General features: G+C 37.0%; 3 protein-coding genes across 7 annotated transcripts in view; 2 read left to right on the top strand and 1 right to left on the bottom strand.

Moving 5' to 3' along the window:
* Window positions 1–2,629, bottom strand: part of heatr5b (HEAT repeat containing 5B) — a 36,468-nt gene extending 33,839 nt beyond the window's left edge. For 2 of the 3 annotated variants that reach the window (XM_015363146.2, XM_069179808.1), the window contains exon 1: window positions 1,732–1,779. The gene's annotated coding sequence lies outside the window, so the exon portion shown is untranslated. Of the gene's footprint in view, window positions 1–1,731; window positions 1,780–2,519 lie in introns of those variants that run through there. The other variant, XM_015363147.2, reaches the window with a different exon arrangement.
* gpatch11 (G patch domain containing 11) lies at window positions 1,986–6,391 on the top strand. Its single transcript, XM_006638570.3, has 8 exons — window positions 1,986–2,137; window positions 2,547–2,773; window positions 3,015–3,056; window positions 3,488–3,608; window positions 3,883–3,973; window positions 4,235–4,342; window positions 4,737–4,818; window positions 5,703–6,391. Exons 1-8 carry the CDS (start codon window positions 2,088–2,090, stop codon window positions 5,756–5,758), a joined length of 777 nt encoding a protein of 258 aa, XP_006638633.1. The 5' UTR covers window positions 1,986–2,087; the 3' UTR covers window positions 5,759–6,391.
* Window positions 6,392–7,011: 620 nt separating this feature from the next.
* Window positions 7,012–23,495, top strand: eif2ak2 (eukaryotic translation initiation factor 2-alpha kinase 2). Of its 3 annotated transcripts, none has more exons than XM_069179920.1 (19): window positions 7,012–7,155; window positions 7,998–8,116; window positions 9,068–9,203; window positions 10,037–10,185; window positions 10,942–11,068; window positions 11,818–11,891; window positions 12,246–12,291; window positions 12,960–13,018; window positions 13,154–13,235; window positions 13,802–13,836; window positions 14,023–14,074; window positions 14,394–14,464; window positions 16,559–16,678; window positions 17,214–17,339; window positions 17,873–18,068; window positions 18,361–18,504; window positions 19,482–19,583; window positions 20,172–20,234; window positions 21,097–23,495. In XM_069179920.1, the coding sequence occupies exons 2-19, from the start codon at window positions 8,010–8,012 to the stop codon at window positions 21,220–21,222; spliced, it is 1,815 nt and encodes a 604-aa protein (XP_069036021.1). In that variant the 5' UTR covers window positions 7,012–7,155; window positions 7,998–8,009; the 3' UTR covers window positions 21,223–23,495. The 3 variants fall into 3 exon arrangements, with proteins under 3 accessions (XP_069036021.1, XP_015218211.2, XP_069036020.1); XM_015362725.2 differs by having other exon boundaries at window positions 13,151–13,235; XM_069179919.1 differs by having other exon boundaries at window positions 7,013–7,124; window positions 13,151–13,235.
* The last annotated feature ends 850 nt before the right edge of the window (window positions 23,496–24,345 follow it).

The following is a 24,345-nucleotide window of genomic DNA, read 5'->3' as shown; positions in this document are numbered from 1 at the left end:
GAAATAGCATTTTTGCCCATTGGCCAAAGCCTAAAACAATATTGTGGGAAAGGATAAAGGCAATTAAGTTCACTGAATACACAACAGAGGCCGAAGAGGAAAGCAGGGCTTCATTGTTAAGGGTTTGAAAACTCGTGTCGTTATATTTCAGATACGCTGTACTTTGCATTTTTTGTTTTGAAGAATTCTATCAGAAATACAGTATATAATAGCCAATCTACAACCATTACTTCATATTCCTTTAGAATAAGCGATTAAAATAAAAAAAAGAAAAGCATTTTCACTTCAACTACAATTCAGTGGGTACTAAAATATCTGTTCAGATGAAGGGAAATCTGTTACAGTTTGATCACAGATATTTTCTGTGACCTAAATAGAGAAGTTAAGGCTGACTGTTGAGAATTCACAGATTATACGATCAGGTTTTAATGGCTCTATTTCTTTCATCTGTTTTGAAAGATATCAAAGTTAAGGAAAGAGAAATTTGTCAATGCAAGACACAGGTGCAGAGTATTTAATAGAACAATTAAAACTACTGTTCTAATAATGCAAAGATCGTCAGATAACTTCCTCGGGATGACTAGGTACAAAATCCCTGGCAAACAATTTTGATTACTGAACAAATACATATTATGCTTAATGTTTATCAAATTAAATTATCTTTTTTTTTTTTGTTGTTTGAAAGTAAAATTGGGCACTTCTGAAAATGCAGCTGCTTTTGTACGGTTCTAGTACGCTACGGTCATTATAGAGTCGGTCATTATAAAAAAAAACCCAGCTAAACCGCAAGAACTAAAACGCAAACTACAGTACCTAACAAATAGCCCTTCGAGGATCATAAAGACTGTCTCTACCTGAAACATAAGAACTCAGTGTTACGAAAAAAGTCAGTAAACAGATTTTGATTACATCATAATTTTTTAAAACTTTGCTGTATCCTAAAAGATCAATATTGTAAATACACTTTTTATTATTTCGTATTTTAACTGCGGCATTTCTACTATATATGTTGAAAGCGTTAGAAAACAGTACTCTCGTTAATGCGCAAATCGATCACAGAGATCCATTTATTTTTTGATATTTCAAGTGCCGGTTAAGCCTTCAATCTTAAAACCTTGAGTAACAGTTCGTGTTTTTCAGAGGATTTTAGTTCTGCGTGGGTTTTCTGCAGCAACACAGAGAGCAGAAGAATGAAACGTAGCTACACATAAGAAACAGCTTATGACACTGACAGTACACGAATTTACCAAGACTCCGCCATGACATCTATGAAACACCAAAATATATGAATTTTAAAAGAAACTAGAATATTTTAAAATGATAAATATTACCCTCATTAAAAGAAAAAATATTTTTTTCTTCTAAGAAAGCTAAGTGTCCTTCAAATGAAACTATGGCGATGCAACTCGTTTTTGTCTATGTTCTGTGACCTAAATTTTTATCCAGAAATGGGTTACGTAAACGAGGATCGCTAAACAGTTTTTTAAACAAGATAAACGCATGTTTTATTAAACGACAACATCCCTTCCTGGTCCTTTACTCATACGTGCGCACAGAAATTAAAATGAATGGACATTCAAAACAACCTTGTAGGAATCCCCAAAACACAAATTACATCAACATCGTTCTCATACTAAGCCCATTGTCTACAATGTCAAGTCAATTCAACACCAAATTAATATGTTAAAAATGCAAAATCCGAATATTTTTTCCAAATCCCTTAATTCGTACCTGCAGTTCCACCACCACGTACAGTACGGTAGCTAGACACAAGTGACACTAAAATATGTCCGACTAGAAACATGACGTAAGTTGTAATATACATATAGGGATATTTATTGTTCCTTGACATAATAAACCCTTTTAGCTCCGTCGGAAAAAATACTTCCATACATTTGTCTCCTTTTCTTTGTAATATAAAGTCTTTAACTTTATAAGGTGTTGCTGAGGAACTGACTATTGTTGTACAAAGGTGCTAGCCGAGATTGAAACGGTGAGACACGGGAAGAAGAAGAACAAAAACTATACCAGCGCTTGTTTTGCAATAATTAGGAGAGGCGTTATTGTTGTGAAGTGTCTTTAGTGAGATGGCAGGCAATGAAGATGATTATATGTCGGATTCATTCCTTAATCAGATGTAAGATTTTATGTACTGTTATAATTGCATAGAAATAACCCAATTTTGATTAGACGGTGCAGGATACAATATTCTGTTCTGACTAGCAGGTACTAAAATCTAGGAAACTGCAGAAATTAAAATGATTCAGTCACCACCATTGTTAAAAATTGCAGGTGGTTAAAATAACTTGTATGGAAAATCGGAGAAAGGTTTAAATAAGTTAAACGAAAATAAGAAAATTTACAGAATGTCGTATTCAGAACTTTAAATCTTTCATAGACGGGGACTACAGATAGCATTTTTACAACCGTATACTATAATCACTAACCCTGGAAAACCCGGACACCTCTCTTGTTCACTCACTCCTGTCTGTCTGGTGTGTTTAAAAACTCTGTCCTACGTTTGGTTGTTGTGTCTCCACCCGAAGCAAGGACGTGAGGCCCGGCGTGCCTTTGCCGAGGAGGGTGAAGGAAGCGCAGAGGAAGGAGAAGCTGCACATGGAGAAGAACCTCCAGAGCCGGCAGAAGAGTTTGAAGGAGCAGGAGCAGGAGAGGAGGGAGGCGGTGCTGCAGAGCTCCATCGGGAATGAAAACAAGGGCTTTGCGCTCCTGCAGAAAATGGGCTACAAAGCAGGTCAAGGTCTCGGCAAAGAAGGTCGGTGTCTCTTTCTGCATTTAGACTAGAAAGCCCTGACCGTTTAATTGGAGATGAAGCTTGCTTTCAGCATAAGGGTAGCTTGTTTTATTTATTCCTGTCAAATTTCTCCTCATGGTCCACAAAACAATGATGTTGTTTTTGATTCTTCTCGTCTGTACATTCACGCTGTGAATATATGTGGTATATATATATATGTGGTGATAGACATCTGGTTAATGTATTGTTTGTGTTTTTAAAGGGGCTGGCAGAGTTGAACCTATCCCATTGAATATCAAAACAGGTAATAATAATACTTTGTGTTTTGTGATGTGAAAACTTTCAACTTTATTTGTGGTCATTCTTGTATGTCAGAAAAAATAAAAATTAAATAGAAGTTAAAAACAGGTATGGCTGACCATTTACAAATGTAATGGTTAATATATAATATTGGTGCTGTTTATGGTGTGAATTAAGATGAAAAAATATGGTGAAAATGAGAGAGTTTGTTTTTTAAAAAAAAGTCTCAAGCTATGTTTTGAACAGGGCATGTTAAAATCATCAAGTCATCTTCCAGTTATTCGTGGGTATTCAGTAAATGTCTGGACACATTCTGTATAATCTGTATGATTTGACCAGCTGAGGTGACCTTATTTGTCCTTATTCAAATCCTACATATTTCACTCTCGGAAGCTGCAAAGCTTTCAGGACAGCCCTGTGCTTGTTATTGATTAGATCGAGGAGGAATTGGGATGGAGGAAGTGAAAAAACGAAAAGCTGAGGAGAAGCTGGAGCACTACCGGCGAAAAGCAAACTTTAAGCAGCAAGTCGAGAAGAGAACATTGGATGACTTCAGGTAATAGAACAAAGAACAACACATATTCTGATAGTTTGTATTGCAGATTGTAATCCCTATTTGCTTTCTTGTATCTTTATCAGTTATTTTATTGTGGGTAAACTATTTATTATTTGAAGAACCATGTTGCAATCAGGCCTGATTCACCAAATGAAATAGGTTTTTAGTGCCCAGTGGTCAGTGATCTGAGGTACACAATCTGCCCCTAGTTTAGTACAGTGTAATTGGATGTTTTTAAATCCTGAGGCTTCCTCACTGCTCCGGGTCCTTTCAGAGTCAGACTGAGAACGGAAAGGGAGGAACGACAAACTGATGCAGATCTCAGGAAAAGCCAGCGTGCCTGTGAACAGCTGGACAGCCAGAAGGTTAGTGACAAAACAGTATCTCCCATCGGCTGGTTTACCATGGCTGGGCTTACAGTCTCATTACACATTTCAACTTTTTTATTTTACATAAACACTTTACATGTCTAGGGATTTAACCAGGGCATAAAGCCTAGCATTAATTCTCTTTTGGGTGGCTGTTGGTGTTGGATCAAGGCCTGGCTCAGGAGCAGTTATGTTTTCTAGTTGTTTTTCTGAGGAAACGTCACATGGATCGATGTGCTCTTTCTCCCATGTCCTCAGGGGATCCATGCCCCCAGGGAGGACTGGTACTGGCCAGTGTCGGGGACTGAGGAGCCGGGGGAGGAGGAAGAAACTGAGCAGGAAGAAGATGAGGGAGAGGAATTAACAGTCAGTAATACCCTTTCACTTTCAACCTTGCTGCATAGGCCTTAAAATTTGTCAAGAAAACCAAGGGAAACAAAATACTGTTTTCTCTCTGCCTGTGCGTGTAGATAACCATTTGATTTGCCACGAAGCATTTCATCTCCTTACTTGAATATCAAACCTTTTAAGATTGTTGCCAGCTGCAATTAGACAGCTATAAGATCTGCAGAGTCTCATGAAATCAGACAGAAATCTCAGTTGTTTGTACCAAAGGGATGTTTACCCTGGGGATCCCCATTACCTGTAAAGTGCTTTTAGTGGAGTGTCCAGAAAAGTGCTATGTAAGTGTAAGGATTATTATTATTCTTTGCTTTCAACTATTTGATTAAGAAAGAGTATTACTTTTTCTTTTTCTCAGCCTTTGGAAAAATTACAGATTCTGACATCATATCTGAGGGGAGTGCACTTTTACTGCATATGGTGTGGGACATCGTACGATGGTAAGACTAAGAAATGCATTGATTACTGCAGGATGTACTACAATAAAGTTCTAAGGCCTATCTTAAATATTTAGCTGATTGTACCTGTGCTTCAGTACTGTACTGCTATAGCTATACATCTCTGCTATAATCCATGGCCTCGGAACAATTATTTTTTTTAAATAACTGTTACTTAGATGAGTATTTTTTCTAACTTCATAGGCTACAAACTACGAAACATTGTAATATTCCTTTCTCCTTTAGTAGGTTATAGACTGAACATACCTGAATTCTCTAGGTCAGTGTTTCCCAAGTGGCATACCATTAGGAAAACTTTGCATTATTCAGGGCTTTGACTGTCACTATGACTCATATTCATGTTTGTCTAAGCTGCTCTGTAAAAAAAAGTAAAGAACTAGGCTGCAGTAATGATTGTTGTAACTAAATATGATCATTTAATTTACACCTACTAATCTACACCTCAGCAATAGTATATTTTATTTTTACTCTCTAAAAACTATGCAGACCTTTTGAGGCTCTGAAGAGATCTTAAAAACTGCTTTGTGGTGGACTTCTCTATTTTGTCCCATTTTAAAAAATTCTGCTGGAACTATTATTTCGCAGATATTAAGTTTCCAAGGTAACGACTGTTCCAGTGACGGTAATGAATGCCCCCGTCACTCCTTGAACACGGAAGAAACGTCAATGTTGTTTTTGGAAAAAAATGTTTCAAAAGTAAAATTTTATATATAGTATGTTCATTTGAGAATGTTTGCTTTGACATGCAAGCAAAATTGTTCAAACTTTTCATGGTAGGAGGTGGATAGGTTTTTGCCCAACATTTTTGTTGACGCAAGTATGCATGCTGTAGGCTGGGAATTGACTCAAGTTATGTTGCCCTGCAGATGAAGAAGACTTGACAGCAAACTGCCCTGGGGACTCGTCTGCAGCCCATGACTGATCAGGCCAGAAGAGGGGCTGAACAGGAAACTGAAACTTTTCAGATGATGCCCTTCTTTCACAAGAAGAAGGAGGAGGAGGCCCTTCTGGGAACAATAATATAGACGGAACAGGCCTAGATGTGGGATAAAGCTGATCCTACGTACACCTTGGATGTGTGATTAAGTAGACGTGATCTGATGTCCACAATCACAAAACAGCAGACAAAAGTTTAAGGTTTACATATAAAGGAGATAAAGGTTTACAATTCACCGTGATAGATCCAATTAGAGCTGAAATACTAACAGATATGTTGACATTGTAAAATATGCATTAGTTGTGTTGTTGTGGTCATGAAATGGAATACGAATAATAACATGCAATTTTATTTACAATTTTTTGCAAATTGTGCAATTCTATGTATAAACATCATAAACATTTATGATTTAAACATATAAACAAATAGAACATCATTGCTTGCATCTAAAATATGAACTATTAATAATGTGTTTAAAATGCAATGGTGTATTTGTTTTTAAGTGTATTCATAAAAGTGGTTAGTACACATTGCATCTGTGTTGTTTAGTTGTATATTTTATGTACTGTCCTTTTTGTAAAATGAAAATAAAATATTTTCATGTGTTGCAGTAGCTTACCTTCAATAAAGCATTTGGTCGAGTCTTGCAATAGGATGTAATACAGTCACATTTGCACTACTTAAAGTTGAAACATTGTTGGTAATGCTTTGGTCATTTGTATCACATCCATGAAGTTCAATGCAATGTCCAATGTTAAGGTAATTCATTGTTTAATCAATAGTATATTCCTTTTTTTGTGTTTTAGGTGTTAAAATATATGGGTAACCTAAACTAAGAGTGACAGTAGTTATAAAGAAAAGACCAGAAATCTAAAAAAGCATATCTGAATATAAAAAATCTTTTTATGTTGTTTTGCAGTGTGCTGGGATAGAAACATTTTCAAAGGTTAAAAGACACGTTCTTGTTTGCAATTTGAACGACATACTTGTTCAGTTACCCGGAATGTAATGCATTTCCTAAAATGTTAAATTACAAAGAACACGTATTGGTAACTGAAGTTAGCACGCACAAATCATTCGATTTTTTCCATCCTCATAAATTGAAACCACGTAATATCATCATTTTAGAAAGAAAAATCCTTCTTAAAATGTAACTTAACCCCAGGCCAGCTCCCGTCCTGCAGTGTAGTATCATATTTTAGCAGGCTGGCGGAGCTGATTGGCTGCGCAGTACCGGTAGTTGTTCTAGCTGTGACGTTTGGAGTGGGAAATGAAACTAAACTTTGCTGCTGAGCTGCAAGGGGAGAGAGGGTGAAGTGAAATTTAAAGTCAGTCGTGCACTAACCTGCAGGTACGGCAAGCACAACATAGGTTTATGATCTGTAAGTATACTGATATTTATTTGCGAGATTAGAGTCAACGTCGGGTTTTAATCTTCAGCTTCGTTTTGTTAGGAGTTGGTTCAAGAACGGGGGATTGCAGCAGCGTACACGAACGTTATTTTTATCGGCAACTGTAGTACTGATACTGGTTTGATTTAACACTTAGTGCGCGTTCTCCAGCTATGTTCCTGCAATCACATTGTAACAATCAGAATTATTTCTTAATTATTTGTATGTTTTTTTCTTTTCCATAAACAATTGCTACGGGCACACTGTTAATTGCTTTGTGTTCTTCATTTTTATTATAGTCAAGACTCTTCTATGACATAGGCAGCATTGTTTACAAGTAGGACTTCTCGTGTGAAGGAATCTCGTTTTATGTATTTTTTGTATAAATGAGTTATCTGTATCGGTTAATGTTATTGATGTTAATGATGGTGAAGGTGACTAAACGTCATTTGTTCTGTTTGCAGTGAATCAAGCTTAATATGGCTTTCAAGTTACTGTTATGATATTGGAGTAAGAGGTCTGCATTAAACGTCCAAATAGTCGTCTGTTTTCCAAAGCAAGAGAACAGTATCATAAGAGAATATTTATATGACCACTCGAATTATGCTACTTTTTGTGAGGAAAGAAAAGATATGTGTTTAGCATATGCTACATTTTGGCATCAGTGTTTTGTTGTTATGATGTTGCATTATTAAGAAACTTTAATTATAAGATGATACAGTTTTTTTAAAAACATGTTTCTCTCAAAACCAAGATGAGCTGTCATTAATAAAAACAGTCAAGAGTACAGAATTACAGTAGGACATTAGGTAAAGTATTTAATTGTCTTTCAGGTATTTTTTACAATGTCTCAAATGAATTATGTGGGAAGACTGAATGAATATCGACAAAAACATAATTTATCCCTGCAATATGTGGAGGTTTCCGCAGAAGGGCCAGACCATGTTAGACAGTAAGTTTTATCCTAAAGTTTGATCAAGTCTTATACTGTAGGTTCAAGATTTTAAGCAGCTAGACAATTTAGAGTGGATTGTGCTTATTTCACTGAAAAGCTGAAAGGGGCAAAATGACAACACCTCCTAACTCATTCATTCCACGTTCAAAATCATCATGTAGCACTTTATGGATCTGAAAATGTATATTGAGTAACAGTACAGTGATAAATGTTATACTGCAATCACAATAGCATTGTACAAAGTTATATTTATCATAAATTGAATTCCATTTTTTTCATTTCTAAGTATTCCTTTAAAATCCAAATTTGACAATGATATTCTGCAAGACAGTGTTTTGGAACTATAGTTTAGAACCTTAATGGAATTATATTCTGGAACTATATAGATGCTTCAGAAGATTTCCTGTTTCCATGGGGAATTAAAGGAGGTAACACATTTAGTAGGAACATACAACATGGTTAAGACTACTTGTAAAGTGGCCACTCTTGCAGGAAGACGATGTAAGCACACTACAGGAGGCATCTTGTGAATGTAATTCCTGCCACCTGGAGGATTTACAATATGTTACACTCTGTCACCTTAGATAGGGGCACCTGCTAAGCTCACAACAGCAATGTGTTGCATTCAAGTCAACCATGACTGGCCGGCCTTCACCAGCTGTCTGCAGCTGCACAGGAAGAGTGGTGGACAGTCCCACAGGACTCTGTCCAAAGGCCAATCAGACCTATGCATCAGTTGTGCTGGGATTGTGTTCATTTTTCAGAGGAGGCTGAGTTACTAGAGTAACTTTATTTTGTAACATTCTCACTTTGAATTTCAGAAAATGTTTTGGATTTCTGTTCTGTGATTCTGCCTGACAGTTATATTCCATACTTAAAATATTTGATTAAAACCCGTTAAGAGTTATTTTTTTGCACTCAGTACGTTTGCATTATTGTGTTATACAGATTCACAATGAAAGTGGTGCTGGACAGTCAGGCTTATCCTGATGGCGTTGGAATGTCTAAGAGGGAGGCGAAGCAAAATGCCGCAAAAAATGCTTTGGAAAAGCTATGGGTCGAAGTTTCTCAGCAGAATGACCCTGTGAGTATCAGCGTGGGCGGTTTTCTCTTACTCTGTGCTTTCCTTGACCATGCTTACAGTATGTATACTCAAATAAAATATACCATCTGTCCATTTTAAATAATAGCTTAGACCAATTCAAGGTTGTGGTGATCCACTGCCTAATCTGGCAGACAATAGACACAAGGCAGCATGCACTTTGAATGGTACACCCGTTCATTGTAGAGTGTACATACAGTTTAGAGATGGCAATTAACCTAGATATCCACCTAGTAACAGAGCAGGTCTTTGGATTTTGGGAGCAAATTGGAGCACCCACATGGTCTTGGAGAGATCATGTGAACTACACCTGGGAGGCACCCCCAGCAGGACCCAAGAACTGTGAGGAAGTAACATTAAACTGCAAGACCCCCTTAAGTAAGACCAAACAATACGTAAACTTTGTCTGAATAGAGGTAGTATGTTCTCCCTGTGTTTATGTGGGTTTCCTCCAGGTGTTCCAGTTTCCTTCCACAGTCCAAAAACAAACTGGTGGCTTTATTGACTTCTGAGAAAATTGGCCCTGATGTGAGTATGTGTGTCTGTCTGTCCTGCGATGGACTGATGTCCTGTCCAAGGTTGTCTGTCACCTTGTGCCTGTTGCTTGCCAGGAATAGTATCCAGCTCCCCCACCACTCTGAACTGGAAGTAGCAGTTAGAAAATGGATGGATGGATAATTGATTCCCAAGAGATGCGGAAAACGTTTACTGAGAACCAGCATTAGGGTCTGAATTTAATTAGGAAAAAAAACCTATTGTGAAATTTTAGAACCTGTGAATGAATATAAAATCTGCTTCAATGCCATTTACTGCAGGTCAACAGCAGCAGGGAATCCAGTTGTCCTTCACCTGTGTCTACTCAGGGAATTAACCATTTGTGCTGGCTGAATGAATATGGTCAGAAGAAAGGGGTACTTGTACAGCCCTTTGAGAGGAGCGATGGAGGCCCACCACACATGCCACAGTAAGAATTTAGCCACCTCAAAAAAAAAAACCAAGCGGAGAAGAGATGAGTTCCCATCCAGAGGGTTGCTTTATCGGACGGGTAACGGGGTGTTTCACTTTTGCATCTGAGACGAGACAGTGGATGTAGCTTGGATTACATAATTGAAGAACATCTTCCATGCTGTATAGAAATGAAGTGGCTGTGGTGCTTTACAGTATTGATCACAATACTGTAAATTAGCGTTAAATAATGTTTGCGAAGTACAGTCTGTAGGAAGTCTGAATAAATGTGCTGTGACACTTTTTTCACAAGCGTAGCCCTGGGTCAGTAGGCTGATTTACTGGAGGTCAACATTAACATTAGACATTTTGTGGTCCTCAAGCGCTACAAAGTAGTTTGCACAATCGGATTCTGAGGTTGAGACTTCCAGTGTCTGGGTCACAGCATAGAAAGTGAATAAAATGTATTTCTGTTTTAAGCACTTTAGCATATACAGTACCGTTTAGTCCACAGGAGAGTGCTTTGAGGTCTTGTATTCAAATATCAATTAATCCTTATGGGATTGTATAGTTAATTTCACTGTTCACTGGAAAGACTGTCAACTGAGGGGTTATAATATGCCTCCCAAGAACAGGCCCTGTCCCTGCTTTGATAAGCAAATAAGAATTTTCTCTTAGAGTATTCTTAAAAGTCTGTCTTCAAAAGGATTATAAGTGTCTCTTGTCTTGTAAAGTTGCAGGTGGTGCTTACTCTCTCGCCTTTCCGTCCTGATAGGTTCTCCTGCAGATTCGCCATAGGCAACAGGAATTTCCCAGAAGCATTTGGGAAAAATAAGAAGGATGCGAAGAAAGAGGCTGCCAAGCTTGCATACGAAGCTCTGCAAGAAAAGAGTACACCTGAGGTAACGGAGTCAGGACCAGCTGCTGCAAACTCGCTTATCCCATGATGTTTTAGGAATCAGCGCCTCTCCCTCATTGTCTTTTGGAAGTAATCATTCTTGAAATAGTTTTTTTGTGTTTTTAAAACACATAAAATACCCCTTTTTGATGTGCACATAGAACTGCAACACTATAAAGGGATGCAATAGTAAAGTTTCCGAAAGTGGAGAATGATTCTGTGTAATTTGTCGAAGAAAACACACACTTTGAACAAGATATCATTATGATATTTGTATTGCACTTTTCATCCCAAAGAATCCCAAGGTGCTTTGCATATAGGAGAGTTTCCACTCTTCCACTAGTGCAGTGCAGCACCAAATCTGGGTGTACTTGTGGCAGCCGCTATCGTCCAAATGGCATCCTGTCCTTTAAATGTAGCTAGGCCTGACTGTGCAAGTCCAGATTGGGTTTTAGCCAGAGCAATGACGTTAACACCTCTGCTCTTACGAACAGTCCCCTGGGATCTTTAATGTATTCAGGTCTTTGGTTTCATGTCTCATATTAAAGATGGAAGAAGACTCCATAAGTCTGTAGAACACATACATTCAGGTACTCGGATGCTAGGCTTGATGATAGTGGGAATATGGTTATTTGTGCTGTGTTCTGTATTGCATGCTTTTAATGGGGCTGTCAATTGATTTAAACTGGTCCCCTTGCTGTATTTTCTAACCAATATCTTTGCTTATTCACTAACTGTCTGTTCCTTTTCAAGAACCTTAATGGAAATCATAATAAGGACACCCCCAGTTCAAGCAGAAATTTGCCCTCAATGTTGTCATCTACATGGTACGCTGTTTTATTTTCTTATTGTAGATATACAGCACTGTAGACGAGGCCATTAAGAAAACCTTATTTAATTGGGAATCATCAACAAAATCCTTTTCAAGTCAATATACTTATGTTATTACTTTAAAAAGCTATTAAAATAACTGGCAGATGTAAAGCCTTTTGAAAGAGAAAGATGTGAAGAAGTTTAATATCAACTTGGGGAAAAAAGAGAATCACTACATTTGGATACCTCTTAAAAGAGGGTTTGGACCCACTGAGCATTCAGACTACTCTGTTTTCCATGTAGTGAACCACATTTTTCACTAATTAGCATCTGAAAAGCATTTATTGTTTTTCTTTTATCCTTTGTAGGTTGACACCTCCATCTAGTAGCCCAGAGAGCACCCCAGAGAGCAGGGTAAAAACATTTCAGAAGTGTGTATTTATTATTCCAGCAGGGCATTGCGCGTTTCCAACATTTTCTTATCTTTAAGGTGGTTAAATCTGAAACCTCCTGTATTCATATACAACACAAGCCATGTGATTTCAGATATTATTCACCACCCTGCATTTTTAATAGATTGTAGATGAATTTATGTATTAATGTGCTTTTCTTGATGAGGTTAACTACATTTTGTATGTTCATGCATCTATTGTGGAAAACAAGTGGAATCAGAAGCTTGTCGCTTTATTCCACCTACTTTAATTTGACAGTTAACGTCCACACATCACCCCTTCATTGAAAACATATTGATCAAGTTGTAGTAAAATTTCAGTTATCAGTTATCTGTTATTTTATCAAAGTTTTCTTTGGAAATGGAGTATTATGACATGTTCCTGGGTATTTATGTCAGGTATATCCAGAGAGGTTCTGCCCCAGAAGTAAGCCCAGTCACTGGCTGCCTGAGTAACTTTTGCCAACCCACTTGGTCTTGCGTTTTTGGAAAAGAAACAGAGCAGGGAGCAGGGAAGGTTTATCTGAGCCGCTGTGCATTGGACAGTCTCAAAAGCTGAGCGGTAGTGTAAGATGTGAGTTCTGAGTATCTCTGTCTTTTTGTTTCACTGTTGGTTTTCTTTGTCTCACAGCCATCTACCAGTTCAACATCATCAAGCACTGGCACGTCATCACCTTCTGCACACATGGGGTAAGTCATACAGATGTCATAGGATTAAAGAACAGCTAACCTCTGCACAAACCTTTTTGTTCATTTTTAATGGAATTCCTCATGACACTTAAGATCTTACTGCTGTTTTTTTGTATTTTGCTGTGTTGTAAGTAGCAGTATCCTTACAACTCCTGAACGTTTGAATAGGGATGATGAAAGTGATTATATTATCTTCAGAGACTCCTCTGATAAAAAGGTAAGCCGTATGTTCTTAATATCATTATTGTAATTGTTTGTGCTCACTAGTACTGCCCCAAAGACTTCACTTCAAGTGAGTCATCTTTAGACATTCAGTGTGTCATGACAGATAACAAAAGATCATGTCCTGAAGTTTTCATTCAGCATAAAATGAAATGGCATGCAATCAAAGATTGGCAGTTAGGTTTCATCAATTTTTAATGGGTTCTAAAATGACAAAGCAGTTTTATAACCTGAAAATTTGTATAAAGTTTATTTTTAATTTGTACTTCGGCCATGCTGTTCCTCATGCAGACTGCTGTGTTTCTTTAATTTATTTTAATTTCTGAGGCCCAATAAGACATGTTCAGTTATTATACGGCTTTTATGTTTTATCCTTGTTGAAGAGTGTAGTCATTGTAGCTTAGAACAAATGCCAGAGTATTTCAAATTAAACCATGGAGTGTGTACCAATACAATATTTAATATATTGTAGAGCTGTGGTAGGAGATAAGTACACTTTGTAATATTGTAGCAATCCACATGTTTAGACTGTCTGTTCATTGTTGTTTCTTGTTGGTGTAGGTACAGTCACCTGGAGAAAGAAAACCAAAATTTAAGTAAATGTCCTCATCTTTTTTTTTAAACATTAATTTTCTTTTTAACATTAGTAATGTATTTTAACAGCTCAAAACTGTCATCACGTAATTTTGAAGTGGACCATATTTTTATATTATTATATATATATAGAAAATTCTATATTATTTGACAATTCTTGCTTTGATGCGTTTTCTCCTTATTTTCAGATTAGCTGCGGTTTTTAGAAATGAAAGCCCTGAAGCAGAGAAAAATAAACAGGTACCTATTGCATGTCAAAGATGAGCAAATAAAAAATTATTAATTCTTACACTGAAAAATCACTGATTGGGTGGGCACACATAGAGTTGTGCATCCAATCTTATATTAGGTTGTAATCTGAAAACTAACATTCAGAATCACTATTTTAAGTCATCCTTTTTCTTTATGGACTTAAAAAATGTTGGCATTTCTTTTCATCAGGGGATTAGTCAGGTTACATGATGAAAATTTATGTTGTACATCAAAATATTCAAATATCTGTCTCCTTGAGTTGTGTAGTGCATGCTGAAAACATATTTACTTTTTATTTCCAACGCAGAGTACTGCACCCGGGTTAAACAAAGACAAACCATCCTGTAAAGATCATGCTGAATCTACACAATCATCAAGGTAAGCGTCATAATTCAGATGCAGAGCGGGGAAACATCCCTTCTTCATTTAATTTAGTTCTAGGTGTTGGTTTGACCCTACTTTATTGTTGACAAGGTTTTAAAGAGGAGTGGTTTCTCTTGTTTCTTGCTTTGGATCCTCTGTGTTTCTTGCTTTGATTTTAACTTTCTTCTCGCCTGGGTGATACACCAGTCCTGAGCCTAATGTGGACTTGGGAGCCTGGGGCACTGGTAAATTCAAAGAGATTTTAAACTGTTCTCCCCATTCAGCACATTTTCACATGACAATTAAAAAAGCAAAACTGTTAATTGCAGGGTATCCCTGACTTTTAGCTCTAGTTTGCTTCTGTAGCAGCAATTTGTGAGAGGGAGAAGTCAGAGAAATTAACAGCACATAGGTTACTTTTTTGACTCATTGTTTGCATGTGAGGCATGCACTACTAGGACTAGTTCAAAAATAGAAAATTGTGAATTACATCCATGGCATAACTGTGCAAGGAAGTGCGTTTATCAATCACGTTTTTCAAAAACAAAATATGACAGACAGTTTTGTCTGTTTTTTTAAAGCCGCTGCTCATAAGCAATTTTGACATTGTGTGCCATCATTTGTAAATTCCATACTTCATAGTTTCTTCCATCGAACAAAGGGTGGTGTGTACTGTATGTTATTAGCTGCCGACAGGTGAGTTTATCGGGATCTTCACATCTCCTTTAGCAATATTCCACTGTCTTCTCTTATTGCCTTTGTGCTTGTTGTGGCCAGCTAAAATGCTTTTTCTCAATTGCATTTCCAGGTTTTAGACCCAGAACGTTATTGATCCAGCTTTGCTAACGTATTCTGTCTTCCGAGACCTTGAGACACAAGCTTCCTTTATTTTAGTTTTCTATATTTTGTATTCCTTAAAGATGTGTCTTTGAGTTTTGAAAACTCATATGTATGTTGATACATCATTTCTGTTATCTTTGACAAAACCAGCATTGTGTTGTACAAAACAAATCTAAACGTTTCCCTCAATAAATAAATTGTAACATCTGGAAAGGATTTTCTGTCTCCTTTTTAATGATAAAAACAATGAAAAATAACTCTGTAACACTTACAGCAGATTCAGTTTTAAGTATGCATCGTGAAGCACACTGCTTTAATTAGTCTGACAAAAGTGGTAATGGTTACAAGAGCATTACAACGAGTGCCTCATCAAAAAAACAGTACAGTTTGCACACCTGAAAATAAAGAAATGACTTTAAAGGGGTATTCAGCATATTGTGTTTTTCTACATTCACTTCTATTCCTTCAGAAAGGCACCTCACTACAGATTGAGCCGACTGGCTACTGTGGAATGTGAGTGATAGGCTATTTTTTCCTCATTTGCAGAGGCACTCAAACCTCAAACAAGTCCCTCACAGCCAGTGTAAAGAAGGTAAAAGTTAGGGGCAGAATGGAACATCTGTTGTAACATGGCAGTGCTGCAGTAGAACGATAGGGGCAAGAATGGATTGCAAACAGATGGGACAATGTACCTTAGTGAAGCTGGTGACATTGACAAAGATAAGACTTCAGCTTCAATCATTCATTATTATTCCAGTATGTTATAGTTATATATTGTTATAGATACATATTTCATTCTACATATTTTAGATTACTTTTTTCAATTTTTGGTAAAATGATGAATGAAGAATTGAAAGGAAAAATATATACTTTTCATGATGCAAATTTCACAGTAATAAGCAGTCACTCATTTGCCCCCTCTTTTCAAATGCTGCATACTTGTGTTGTAAGAGAAAGTCTTGTCCATTTCTGGGAGCTGCTTTTACTGTATATACTAGCCACCTTTGTGCAACATTCTATAGGAGTACAAGCAATATGTGCAACTATGTGAACTGTATATTACAGGGATATAGCAATGTGTTCTTTTTTTTTTACCTGACTGATGGCTAGATATAATGTTGCTTAATGACACCTATATTCCAGCGAAGTGCAATAATATAAATGAAGATTTCAGACTGATTGTGAAAAAACGAGCTACAGACAAAACTACATTAATCAATCATTGTGCTTTATTTGGATTCGTGTAAAGAGAATTAATTGTGTTTTTAGATTTTTACAGGATTTTGACCTGATCGAAACAATTGATAAGGGTGGCTTTGGCAGTGTTTTTAAGGCAAGACGAAAACTTGAAGGAAAACATTATGCTGTGAAGATAGTAAAGCACACCCCGTAAGTGAATCTTGTATATCTATTGTTATTGTATATCTGTTGTCATTAGAACATTTGCTGTGTCATTGTGCTGTGTGTTTTATTCTTCACTTCATCAATTGCATTCCAGCAGTCCTACACTGGGAAATCTTGTATTACACAGCATACAAAATACATTGTGTAAATATAACCCATTGAAATTAATTAATTAATCCTTCTAAGTGACCTTGATAAAGATTTCAACAAAATTAAAAGATATGAATGAACATTATTATAAAAATAAGTGGCATGTTGGTGTTGCAGTTAACACTGCTACCTCAAACTTTCAGGGTTCTAAACTCCAATCTGCTCTCTGTAGAGTCTGCATGTCCATGTGGGTTTTCTGTAGGTGTTCTGGTTCTGGAAAAGAAGTCGCCTTTCGGCCCTTGTTTCTAGGATGGATTCCAGATGGCCATGATTGGAATTGAATTGGACTGGAATAATGATGATAAGGATTGGAATAATAATAATGGTAACCTATGGAATAATAATCCGTGAGTGCTCTGTTCTTCCACAGCAAAGCAGAGCGTGAAGTTGGGGCCCTGGCAGGGCTTCAGCATCAATACATTGTTCGCTACTTCTCCTCCTGGCTTGAAGACACAATGTACCAAGCAGAAAAAACGGACAGCTCGAGCAGCTCCAGGTGCTACAAAAAAGTCCTTTTTGTTTTCATGTTCACAAATTCTTTGCATCAATGAGCACATTTTATTGACAGTAGACCAGAGAGTAAGAAATCAGTGTGGCTTGGTGTAGAAATATCTTACCACATTCCCTTACCGTGCAAACAGCAAATAAGATTTTTGTTTTATAAATATTCAGTGTTTGAGCCTACCCAGGTCATTTCAGCGTAAAGCTGCCATTTAGTTAAACCAACCGAACAAGCACATTTTAATGTTATCATGCATTCGTGGTAATAATTGTGTACTTTCTATGCAAAATAAATAGGTAAATGGCGTGCCAGAGGTTGAACTGTAATTCACAAGTATGTACAGGGTATTTGCGAGTTTGTATTAGCTGAATTTCATTTTTGACGTAGTGGTATTATGTATAATTTGATAAAGAGCAAGAGCTTCACTTACAGTACTGTAGGTTACTTTGACAAGCGTAAATGTTGTACTTTGGCTCCTCCCCACTCCCTGTATAACGCCCCCTTGTGGTTAAATGTTGCTCTTGAAGCTCTGGTCCTGGTACCCCAAAGGAGTTTCTCTACATTCAGATGGAGCTCTGTGAAGGGGGGACACTGAGATCCTGGATTGATCAAGAACAGGAAGGAAGACCAAAGGATAAAGAAAAGACTATGTCTATTTTTCGGCAGATAGTAGAAGGAGTGAAGTACATTCATTCAAAACAACTTATTCACCGAGACCTGAAGGTATTTATTTCATTAGATCATTTCAGAAAAATAATTTGTTACATTTTCCCTTTGTTTTCCACTTTATTTTTCATTGAGCCTAATGATGTTGCACAGAGCAGATAGATAGTTGGAAAAAAAAGGTACACTTAAGTTTTATATTTCTAATACTTGAGGGGGTTTACTTATGTGGCCCTGATTCATATATGAATAGAGGAGAGGATGATACAATTGTAAGAACTTCAAAATGATAACATGAAAATGCACAGCCCCAAGTTTAACTCTGGCCCTAATAAATCTAGTTCTTTTTTAGCCACCAAACATCTTATTCAGCCATGAACGAACAGTGAAGATTGGAGATTTTGGACTGGCAACATCTGCGATAAATGAAAGTGACAGCAACTCAATTCAGAGGACTAAACGAACAGGAACAGTCACTTACATGAGTCCAGAACAGGTAACGCAGACAAGTTTAATTTTTAAGTAAACAATATTTTTCGTAATTTTATTTTTTCAAAAGACCACACAAAATAATAGAGCTGTATCAACATCTGACTGTAACGTGGAGAACTTAATTCGTGGCCACTTCCTCTCCATATGAATTTTAAAATTCTTCAATACAGTCTATCCCAGTAATCAATGGGGGAGAGAGAGAAATCGCAGGACTTCAAGTGAATTCAAGTGAAGAAGGAACCTTCCTTTTAAATTATGGAGATATGAGTCTGAGAGTAATTGGGGAAATTAGTCCATCAACACAAGACACCATCTTCCTGCTTTAAAAGGTTATTGAAGTTGTTTACTGTGATGGCATGTAAAGAAAACTAAATCTAGATGTATCTGATGTGTTTAACCAGTTCCACAGTTGGAGCTCAGCTGCTTCTCCAAAGATTGCACAAGCCTAGAAGAGAATTAAGGCATGATACTGTTGTTAGCACACATGCTCTTACAAACTGTGTCATGGGATCTTTAATGAACAAGTAGTCAGGACTAGATTTAATGTCTCAATCCGAAGGATGGCAGCTCCCACAGCAGTGCCCCTGGTCATTGGTTTGGCCTGGAGGAAGAGCACCACCTACTGGTCCACCAGCACCACTTGGCAGCAGCAGCTGCATCCCAGCACTGACCAGGTCCAGGTGCTTAGCATCCATGATTTGAAAGGCTACAAGTTGGTAACATTACTGCCACCATCAGTTAGTTGTGTCAGTTGCAGCAGATAGGAGTTCCATGAGCTGGGTCATCCAAAGTGAACTGGCAGTGAATGGCAATCCATAACCCACAATCAATCAAATCTCTGTTGTAGGTGTGGAAACAGTTCTCTACAGCTGCCTGTTGTAGATCAAATGTGTCATGTGTCATATATGCATTGATCACATATATGCATTGATGCATTGAAAACAGGTGCTTTGAATTGATTTTTAAATATTGGTTTGACAGGAGACCCAGAACCAATATGGGGAAAAGGTGGATATTTTTCCATTAGGATTGATTTTCTTTGAGCTCCTTTGGAGATTCAAAACAAAGACTGAAAGGCAAAAAGTAAGTATATCATACAGTACAAGCATATCCTGGAATGTGAACATCACTAATTCATATGAATGAAAAATTTGCTAAAAGATTTGTACTTTGCACATGGATCTGTATTTTTGGCCCTTGAGGGCTCATTTTGGGCTATGCTCTGCCATCTCATTATGCAATATTTTTCATTAAAAAAAGAGATGGAAACCTTTATTTAAATAATTGGCTATTTAAGATTATCATAGTTCAAGTAGGTACTGTAGCTGCATCAGCAGGCGTAGGCTGCAATGAACAAGTAAAGGTTTATTCCATGCTGAAAAGAGAAAAAAAGAAAGACAGCATTTCGGCTGTGGAGCCTAGTTTTTTGTTTGCTTTTTTCCACAAGTGCCCTACATTTCGTGAATCTGTGGAAAAGAAACTTTCAGATTATTCCTAACATGACTTATCAGCACAAACAGTTCAGATTGTAGGTCTGGACACAGTAGGAGGACCTGGCACCTAGCCAATATTAATCCTATATATGAAGAGATAAGAATAGGATACCTTCCGATTGCTCTTATTTTTGTCTTCCATTATGAGAATGACTAAATGACATTATTTCATTCACAGACATGGCACAGCATACGAAACAGAGAGTTCCCTTCAGAGTTTTGTAAGCAGCACCACAATGAGGTAAAACATGCAGTGTTTACTGTTAATGCTATTTGATGCATATTGTTTTAGGAAAATAATACATGCAAGTAATTACTGCAAAGTACCGGACTTCAGTTTTTTTTCCCAGAAATATGACAGCACTACTTGTTCAAAAAATATGTTTAGCTTAGAAATGTGTAAATGCCTGTACTGCTGTCACTAAATGCATTAATAAGTTATTTTTACAAAGATTTGGAAACTGCATTATTCTATTCTATCTAGAATAACAGAAAAAAAAAATCTGCATAGTCGTAGGGTATTTGCATAAAACTGTGGCAATGCATTTCAGTTTCTACAGCGAATTTTGATTAAGACATTTGCAGAAAGTCATGCCAGCACTAGAACCTCAACCGTGACAATTCTGCTGTATTGCAGAACAAGGGAAACACTGTTCTTAATTGTACCCCCAAGGTGATTCCTAACAGTAACTTACTGTACCTTCAGCTGATGCATTGAAGCATCATTATAACTTTCCATGTCTTACGCGCGTACTGCTGTTATAGCAATTAGAAATGGGTTTGGTGGTGTGCTAAGAATCTAGAGGCAATGGTTAATACCTGGCTAGTCTCAACATTTGTAGTGGTCTCTCTGTGTGCACAATGTTTCTTTTGGATCTGTTTTCACCCTAGGTGGAAATTCATTATGTTTTGGAGTTACATGTGGAGTAGTAAATAAATAGAATTGAACTTAATGGGAACATAAGTAAAAATTGCCTGAAAATCCAGTGCCTGAAACTTCAGAAAACATACAGCAAGACAATGTCCGAGCACGCTTTTTACATGCTACCTCAGATGTGAACAAATTAAATAATCGTATCCAATTGTTTTTTTGTATTTTACAGCATAAATTAATTGAGCAGATGCTTTCTCAAGAGCCGGAAGAAAGACCAGAGGCCTCAAAGATCGCCAAAAATTTGAAAGTGCTGTTGAAAAGCGCAAGTGAACTTCAAGACTCAAAAACTATATAAAGGTTCAGACAACAAATGTCTTAATCAAAAATGTGTACATGATTGTGTTTTAAATGATGTAAACAGGGTTGCCAACCAACGAAACAAACTGTTTTTGCACTTAATATACAGTATAATCACGTGGGGCGGTACAGTGGAGCATTGGGACCCAGGGCTGAATTCCTTGGGTGTTATCTAAATGGAGTTTGTATGTTTTCCCAGTGTGGGTTTCCTCTGGATGCTCCGATATCCTCCCACAGTCCAAAAGCCTACTGGTAGTTTAATTGGTTCCTGGGAAAATTGGCCCTGGTGTGAGTGTGTCCAGCCATGGACTGACTTCCCATTCCGCATGTAGTGAATGGCTTTTGCCTGTTGCTTGTCCACATTCCCTGTAACTCTGCATTGGCATAAAGGAATTTGAAAATGAATGAATGAATGAAAGGCTAAAAAAACAAGACCAGAAAGCTGATGGTGTTGTGAATTTAATCCATCAGTATAGAATCATGTTCCTCTTTTGGATACTGTTTTTTAAATCTGTCTAAAGGTAATCTATCGAAAGAGAAAAATAATTTAATGTGCCAAGCATGCACATTGAGCCTTAAGTGGGTTCTCATAGGTATTGTATGTATTCATTCAAATTGTGATGTTACTAATTTGAGTGTCATACCATTCTTTGTCTCCGTAATGTACTGTACTTGACCAGTATGACGAATAATCATTAAATGTTCAATATTAACACTAACCACTCTGTTATATGGCAATTGCACCTTCTGCAAACGTCACTTTAAGAGTGAGGTTACTGGGAAAACATCTGGTAGTTTTTAATACTCTGAACTGATAAAGAAAGCTGGAAAAATTATAGTACAGATCATTAAGCATTATTTACCAAGGTGCTCGTTAATCAAGCAATCATTTTATCTGTCATTGCCATTAGTCTGTGATATACGTTTTCTGGTCACTCAATGCAGTAATACAAGATTCCTCTCAATGTCTAAATCTGTGTCAATGAAACATTACATGGGATTTAAAGAAAGTAATCAGTGAACCTTGACTGTGGTATTCTTATGATATGTTGTGCTGCTAACTGTAAACTGTAAACATGTTTTTAAAATACTATTTTATATTTTGCCCTTTATGAATAATGGTTTTGTTTTTTGGTGTCTCTAAAGTGTAAGAATGAAGTTTGCTTTGTAAATTATAAGAATTTGGCCTTAAGTATTCCATGTTGGAACATATAAATTTTAATTTTATTACTGTCAACCATCTCATGAATATCATTTTGGCCTTTTGGTTAGGAATTTGCTAATGTAACCATAGAAATATATTTTTTATCTAATAAACAGACATGTTGTCTACGCATAGAGCCACCAGCTAGACTAGATTACCATTTATTTTAATTATTTGATTTTTTTTATTTAAGCCAATGGAGGAAACAACTATTAAATAAGGCAGATCTCAGAAGTATCATTTTTTACTTTTTTTTGTGGCCTGGTAGGCAGTCAGTTATCGGCGTGGCAAACACTAAGAGAGGTGACTATAAGATTAGGATGCTTGGTTTATAATAATACTTAAATTTAAAAAGAAATAATGCTTACATTTCCACTCAAAGCACTTTACAGGTAATGGGGACTCCCCTCCACCAATGTGTAGCTCCCTACAAGAATGATGTGACAGCAGCCAAAGTGCACCAGTACGCTCACCACACACCAGCTCTCAGTGGGGAGGAGAGAAGGATGATGAAGTCAGTTCATAGATGGGGATTATTAGGAGGCCATGATTGATAAAGGCCAGAGTAAAATTTGGCCAGGACACCAGGGTTAACATCCCTACTCTCTTCGAGACACACCCCGTGACTTTTAATGACTACGGAAAGTCAGGAACTCAGTTTTACGTCTCATCCGAAGGACACCCCCTTTTTTACAGTATAAATGTATAGTTTAATATACATCAGGTGGGTAGCTGTGTCAGCATGCGTAGGCTGCAAAGGAACAAGTAATAGGTTTATTCCATGCTGAAAAAAAGAAGAAAGAGAACACAACGTTTCGGCCGTGGAGCCTTCTTCAGGTGTCAATATACATTAAAATTTGCAATAGCAAAAATGAGTGCTGCTGTCTTTGTTGTGTATTTAGATGTTTCATGTCTCTTGAAAATTTAAAATTCAGATATTATCACTTGTGCTTAACAGATTTGTGTCTGGGTAATGCAGTGTATTCGTATAGACATATCTGAAAGAGTAAGGATAGGAAAAAACGTTTTGTTTTGGGTGGAAATTAATAAAGAACATTTGACATAAACATTTGGATGTGTTGTGATTTTTTAAATTCATTTATCATTTTGGAACCCTTTAAATAAATGAAAAAGTGTAATAAAGCAACTTTAAATATGATGGAAGTCAGGTGATATGGAGGTGTGGTGGCGCAGTTACCTCACTGCTCTTGGGTCCTGGATTCAATTCCTGATTGGGATGCCTTCTCTGTGTACCTTCTGTGTGAAGTTTGTGTGTTCTCCCTATAAATTTGAGCTTTTTTTCGGGAGGCAGGTTCCTCTCTCCTTCTAAAGATACAGTGACTAGGTTAACTAGTGTCTCAGACTTGTCCTTGTTGATGGATGTATCTATGCAACACAATGTGTACAGTATAATTCCATGAGAAGTGGTCTCATTTGTACCACATGACAGCCATTATGTAAGACAAAATATTTTGGAATATAAAAAGGGTTTCAACGGTATGGATTCCTAACAAATTGTCTAGAAAGAGCAACTAGTGGTGCTGTAAGAGCAAATTCAAAAATCCTAAATCAATGCCCTCAGAAGAGCTTTTCAGCCCCTATCTAATGGACTCCTAACCTAAAGAGACAGTGATCAGTAAAAACCTATAAAGTCTACTGTTATTGGTCCACAGTTGTGTTCAATACCTGGGGCAAAAGGCCAAAGTAAATATTTAAAGAAAAGCTGCTCTGCATAGAAATTTCTGTGGGCAATATCAGGATCTATCTAAACATTTTTTTGTTTTTCAGAAAAAGAAGCCTTTGAAAGATGTAGAAGGATTTTTGCTTCGGTATATTTGCCATTGTGTCATCGCCATTAACTCTCTATTATCCTCTCAAACAGAGAAATTAGTCATATATTTTAAAATGATGCATACT

The sequence above is a fragment of the Lepisosteus oculatus genome, chromosome 17, assembly GCF_040954835.1.
Source record: "Lepisosteus oculatus isolate fLepOcu1 chromosome 17, fLepOcu1.hap2, whole genome shotgun sequence".
Lineage (NCBI taxonomy): Eukaryota > Metazoa > Chordata > Actinopteri > Semionotiformes > Lepisosteidae > Lepisosteus > Lepisosteus oculatus.
Note: the sequence above shows the minus strand (reverse complement) of the source record. Positions and strands in the feature narration are given on the sequence as shown.

Coding starts and splice junctions, on each gene's coding strand:
- eif2ak2 (XM_015362725.2), top strand. CDS start 8,010: ATGTCTCAAATGAATTATGTGGGAAGACTGAATGAATATCGACAAAAA. Junction 12,292..12,959: donor AGAGCACCCCAGAGAGCAGG/GTAAAAACATTT, acceptor TTTGTCTCACAG/CCATCTACCAGTTCAACATC. Junction 18,505..19,481: donor CTTACATGAGTCCAGAACAG/GTAACGCAGACA, acceptor TTGGTTTGACAG/GAGACCCAGAACCAATATGG.
- gpatch11 (XM_006638570.3), top strand. CDS start 2,088: ATGGCAGGCAATGAAGATGATTATATGTCGGATTCATTCCTTAATCAG. Junction 2,138..2,546: donor GATTCATTCCTTAATCAGAT/GTAAGATTTTAT, acceptor CTCCACCCGAAG/CAAGGACGTGAGGCCCGGCG. Junction 2,774..3,014: donor TCAAGGTCTCGGCAAAGAAG/GTCGGTGTCTCT, acceptor GTGTTTTTAAAG/GGGCTGGCAGAGTTGAACCT.